This window comes from Mus pahari, chromosome 14 (genome assembly GCF_900095145.1).
Source record: "Mus pahari chromosome 14, PAHARI_EIJ_v1.1, whole genome shotgun sequence".
Lineage (NCBI taxonomy): Eukaryota > Metazoa > Chordata > Mammalia > Rodentia > Muridae > Mus > Mus pahari.
This window is the reverse complement of record NC_034603.1, coordinates 62,811,345-62,817,058: the sequence shown is the minus strand read 5'-3', so window position 1 is coordinate 62,817,058 and position 5,714 is coordinate 62,811,345. Positions and strand designations below refer to the sequence as shown.

The following is a 5,714-nucleotide window of genomic DNA, read 5'->3' as shown; positions in this document are numbered from 1 at the left end:
GAGGCCAGCCTGGTCTACAGAGTGAGTTCCAGGACAGCCAGGGCTATACAGAGAAACCCTGTCTCGAAAAAACAAACAAACAAAACAAAACAAAAAGCAAAAAGAAAGAAAGACTGCTTTTAGTTATCTCTGTGTTTCACCGTGTGCCTTCTCGACCGCTGGAACATGTCTACCCCTACAATGTTAGTAATAGAGAGAGGAGAGAAAGAGACTGCCAGCACTGGTCTTTCCAGGAAGATCTCTCAGGCGTTAAGACAGTAGGACATTTTGGAATTAAGTCAGGCCCTTGGCCTGCACGAGGTTAACAACTGGAAGTCAAGCTAGGGATAACTGGGTGAGAGGAGTCTGCCCTCTGGTGATTTGTGCACAGAACAGCAGAATGGCTCCTTACCAACACCGAGCAAGACCGTGGACCAAAGGTTGATGTTCAACATCATGTGGTTGGAACCTGTTTGGTAATGAGCCCGCATATGGTCCTGGGAAACACCTGTCAGTCCATCCAGGGTCAGAGACATGAGCTGAGAAAGGAAGAAGAGCAGCCGACAGTGAGCTGGCCAGCAGGGTGCCTCCACAGCCCTGGACAGAGTCCTCAGAATTACAGCTGCCTACTGTCAGGTGTAGGGGGAGAGACTGTGCCAGCCTTTTTCCTGGCAGGCACCAGACTGGTCACAATGGGGCTGTTATCAGAGTAGAGCAGGAAGCCCACCAGGTCTCAGTACCAAAGCCTACAAGCTGGTGCACAGGGACTGAACCAGGGAGTTGGGCAAGGGCTGCTTCATCCAGCAGGCGAGCTTTCTGGCTCAGTAAGGACTGTGTTCCAGCCTGGCAGTAGTGGCACACGCCTTTAATCCTAGCACTCGGGAAGCAGAGGCAGGCAGATCTCTAAAATTTGAGGCCAGCCAGGTCTATACACAGAAATCCTGTCTCAAAAGGGGGTGGGGGTGGGGGGTGGGGCGAGAACTATACTCCAGAGTCTAGGTTCTGTGATCAGGCTGCCCAGCCTGGAACCCTGACTGCCACTTAAGTGTATGACAGTGATCAAGTGAGTTAGCCTCCCCTTAGTGTCTTCACTTATAAAATGGAGATAACACCACCTGTGATAGGAGACTGTTATAAGAGTTAATCAGCATCGATGCGAAGCACTTGGGACAGGGCCTGACACTAAACGACAGCTCCCGTGCATTCAAGTCTGGCTTCTGTGTTGCCTGGAGACCCAGGGACCACACTGCATCCGTTCCTCCTCAGCTCTTGGGTTATCTCTGAGCTCACACAGGGATCAAGGCACAGACCTCAGAGCGCTCTTCTCCAGGGGAGCTTCCTTAGCTATGGCTAAATATTTCAGGCTTCTTGTTGTGGCCATAGCAGAGCCAGGGACCTTGCAGCAAAGACCAGCAACAGGAAGGAGTCAAGGGACAACATGCCCACCCTTGGCTTTCTGCCTGCCTTGTTAGGGCTGTCCTTGGTGGAATATGCTAGAAAAGGCTGTCTTCAAAATAGTACTGCATACCAGAAGGAGCTCTCCAAAGCCAACAGTGTGCTCTTCTATCCCAACCACTTTCTTGGGCTTATACATGAAAAGAGCCACGCCAGCCACAATTAGCAATACACACAGGTACTTGGCCAGTGGGTACTTCTTCTTCAAGAGCGTCACTCCGAGGAGCATAACTACAGAAAGACAAGCAAACAAGACAGTGAAATTCAACTCCCACTGGTCTCAGTGACCCCAACACCCTCCTCCTGAGAGCCATGGCAAGACTGAGGGAGAAATGTCTGAGAAAGAAGCCCTACAGAGGGTGAGGTGGGAGGGGTGTCAGGCTGGCACTGAGATAAAGATGATTGAGCAACAGGGCTTGAGTAGTGCATAGGTGGGGAAGGGAAGGGACAAAAGTCAAAGGTCCAGGAAGGACCTGGAAAGGGTGGAGAACAAGGAAGGGAAGACCAGACACTGAATGGAAGAGGTAGCTGGCCCGAATAGGATTCTGGGTGTGTGGTGACAATGTAAACACGGGGACGCTACAGTAACTGAGAACACAAAGTAGGCAAGGTCAGCTTCTTGCTCCCACTTGGGCTGTGCACACCACAGGAAGCAACATCAGTGACAGGAAAGACACTAAGGAGACCTACATGGGTTGATGCCACCCAGAGTCACTTGGGGAGGGAGAGGAAGGTGGAGTTCACCATCTCTGCTTACCTGGGATTGGCTTGCAGGATTTACCCAGAACCTGAAATAAAAGTGAGCAAATAACTTCTGAGCATCTGTGGGGTCCCAGGAAGGATGTCAGCTGCTACACTCAGAGGCGACAGCATTGGCCCTCAACCCCATAGCTCGGCCTTAGGCAGCAGCCCTATCATGGCCAAAAACTAACCTGTACCCAACTCTATGTCCTAAGCCCTACACTCTTTCTCAAGCATATTCTGCTTTGAATCTTCCTTCCTTCCTTCCTTCCTTCCTTCCTTCCTTCCTTCCTTCCTTCCTTCCTTCCTTTATTATTTATTTTTATTTTGAACATAGTTTCAAGGTTTGTTTTGTTTTAAACATAGTTTCAAGGAGCCCAGGCTGGCTTTGAACCGAATACACTGCTACAGCAGAATATGATCATGAACCTCCAGCCTCTGCCTCCCAAGTGCAAGGACTGCAGGCAGGCATGGGACACCATGCCTCGCTCATGCAGTGCTGGGGATGGAACCCAGGTCCTCTCACATGCTAAGCCAGCTATATCACCTGAGCCCCATCCCCAGCCTTCTAGGATTGTTTCCTTTTAAGTCACAGACCTGAGGGGAAGAGGAGGGAAGATCCCCTTAGTCCTGTCCACACAATTTCTGAGTCAACTCTCATCTCACCCTGAGGTTTCACCTGAGTTGGATAGTTGACAAACTGCAGGGCTGAGTTGCTGGAGACCATGGCACCCACATAGGAGACAGAACAGGCAGCATAGAGCCAGGTCCTAGTGCGGTCCACCCTGGCAGTGTCAAAAAACTGGATCACTGGGAGAAGACAAAAAATAAAACAAAAACAAACAAAACATACAAGAGAAACCTGGTGGGGCAAGGATGGACCACTAAGCAAAAAGTTGAGGCCACAGGAAAGGACCTTGCCTGTCAAGTCAAGTAAGACTGCTCGCCATTTCTATCCTCTTAAGCTGGGAGATCTCTGAAAATTATTCATCGTCCCAGTTCCCTTTAAGCCTAACACAACCACATGCTGAGTGGAGAGAGGGATTCACTGAGTTCAAGAAAGGATGGCTTAACTCTACTGATAGGAACAAAGACATGTTTGAAGCTGACACACAAAGCTAAGTCAAAGGGATAAAGGGGAAAATGTTCTAAGGGCTTTCAGTGGGGATTTGGAATATAGACGGCCCAGTCATCTCTAACTCAAAAGTTGGTATAATTTAGAGGCCTAATATTTTAATCTCATTTCACAGCCATTGGTTTTACAGACTGCAGAGAAGCTGTTTAAATACCCAAGGGTGTGGAGGTAGGGAAAACTTTGATTTTTAAAGATGAATCCACGTCTATGCCCAGAATATGGGAGAAAGGAGAGTGAGCCCAACAAATTACTCTGAGGTACTCACAGATCTTGGCAAACATAGCATTGATCACACACTGGATGAAAACCAAAGTTAAGGCAAAGGTGAACGTCTCCTGTTTGGGTCCTTCTCCATACTTCCCTCTTGTGCTAAGATAAAACATATAAAAAAAAAGAAATTAGTATGTGTTACTCGGTGTCATCGAGTATGTTCAGATTCACTGAGAGTTTTGGAAGTATCATGCTTTTGTGGATGTAGTTAGGAAGGATTACTGAGCTGATTTACCCAAAGGAGCCGATTTGATTTAAGCCTAAAATCTAGACGCCAATCTACTGATACCATAGCCTAAGGAAAAAAATATCCGTAAAGGACACAGGTAGGAACAACAACAAAAAAAAGTCAGACAGCGGAACAAAAGTATCCCCCGTAGAAAAATAAAGCAAGACCGAGAGCAAGAAGTTAACGGTCTGCAAACACCTCGGGGCTTCTTTCTGAAAAGAAAAAAAAAAAAAAAAAGACCTGGCTCAGGTCATGGAACGCTCTTGGAATCAACAAAAGTAAAAATATCTAAAAGGAAAAAAAAAAAAAAAAAAAAAAAAAAGAATCGCGTTCCAAGACTCCAGAGGCCGGCCCTGAAGTTTTAGAATTACAAGGATGCTCAGCTAGCAATGCATAATAGCAGGGTGCAAAAAAGGGTCAGAGGGCCGAGCCGGAGAAGAGAAAACCCTGTACCAGACACAGGAAGCCTGAGGACTAGACCGTAAAATGGACGGAGGAGACTGGATCCCGGCCCTGGTTGGGGGATGTTAGCAGTCCTGCCCCCTCAAGGGTCTGCTCACATCTTCTCCTGCAGGATCCCATAGTAGAAATAGCAGACAAAGACACCCAAGAAGCAGAGCGGCAGGCGAAGCCGATCAGGCACCAGGGATCTGCTAGCGGCCATGAGACGCACGGACGAGTCGGCCGAAGATCCGTTCAGAGCAGGTAGCGGTACCGGCGGCGAAGGCGAAAGCTCCAGGCGGACATCGCCGGCCGGCGGCAGGGACCTCATAGGAGCTGCGTGCGACCGCCGGCTCCTAGGCCGGAGCAGCTACCTCCAGATATGCCAGCTCAGAGCTTCCGAGAGGGAAATGCCTTCCGCCCCGGCAGGAGCGTTCTAGGAAAGAAGGCAGGCTTTAAGACCTTGGCTCCATTCCTGGTGGCCAGGAAAGCCAGCCATATCGAGGTTATTGTCTCATCTTTTAGGTTTTTCCGATCAGGCAACGTCGGGGACATCTACAAGCCGGAGCTCGGTGGGGAGGCCTAGGCGATTACGCGGCGTACAGTGATGACGTACAAGTATGTGGATGTTATCAATTGGCTACGCGGAGCGAAAATAGACAGATGGGCGGAGAAAGAGGCGGTGAGGCCAGGAGTGAATCAAAGGCTTTTTTTGCAGTTGGCTGTCAGGCCTCGGCTGGGTCCTAACGCCAAGAACGCTTCATAGAGCCGTAGCGCCCTCTAGCCGCTGCCCAGCGTTAGAGACTCCAACCCTGTCTACCCTGTGTTCAAGACCTGGCTGAGGAGTCCAGGTCCTCTTCTTTGGGCACTACACTGTCTTCATGGCAGGGAACCACTTTATAGGCTCCGTGATAGATCAGGGCTCTTATCACTTAGGGGCAGCACATCGCGTGTTGCTTAAATTCCGAGCTACAGTTTTCTCGCTCTGTAAACGAGGGGTAATTAGTAATAACCACCCTGTCGCTCATTGGATGGCGTGAGGATTAACCGAGCTAAGGTTTACCAAAGTGTGTTGTAAACTGCAAAGTGTGCTGTGCAAGTTTGGAGTATTAGTCATCATATTTTCTCAACTCTAATCGTATTTCCTCACCTCTTCGAGGTGAAAAATTCAAGTTTATTGAAATGCCTTATAAACAACAACAACAACAAAAGACATAATCACATGTAGCGCAGGCTGTCCTCGAATCTGCTATGTAGGAGAATAACGTTGAATTCACAATCCTTTTCTCTCTGCCTCCCTTCCAAGTTCTTTTTTGTTTGTTTGTTTTTGTTTTTCGAGACAGGGTTTCTCTGTGTAGCCCTGGCTGTCCTGGAACTCACTTTGTAGACCAGGCTGGCCTCGAACTCAAAAATCCGCCTGCCTCTGGCCTCCCAAGTGCTGGGATTAAAGGCGTGTGCCACCAC

The 5,714-nt window shown here is 48.9% G+C and overlaps 1 protein-coding gene across 2 annotated transcripts in view; it reads right to left on the bottom strand.

Annotated features, from left to right (window-relative positions):
* Slc35b1 (solute carrier family 35 member B1) overlaps positions 1-4,770 on the bottom strand; it is a 6,898-nt gene extending 2,128 nt beyond the window's left edge. The window contains exons 1-6 of one of the 2 annotated variants that reach the window (XM_021212482.2): positions 4,370-4,770; positions 3,576-3,679; positions 2,855-2,985; positions 2,192-2,222; positions 1,508-1,665; positions 392-518 (exon numbers count right to left, since the gene is read on the bottom strand). In XM_021212482.2, the coding sequence (XP_021068141.1) occupies positions 392-518; positions 1,508-1,665; positions 2,192-2,222; positions 2,855-2,985; positions 3,576-3,679; positions 4,370-4,581 (763 nt within the window). In that variant the 5' untranslated portion in view covers positions 4,582-4,770. The remainder of the gene's footprint in view (positions 1-391; positions 519-1,507; positions 1,666-2,191; positions 2,223-2,854; positions 2,986-3,575; positions 3,680-4,369) is intronic. The other variant, XM_029546626.1, reaches the window with a different exon arrangement.
* Between the last annotated feature and the right edge of the window lie 944 nt (positions 4,771-5,714).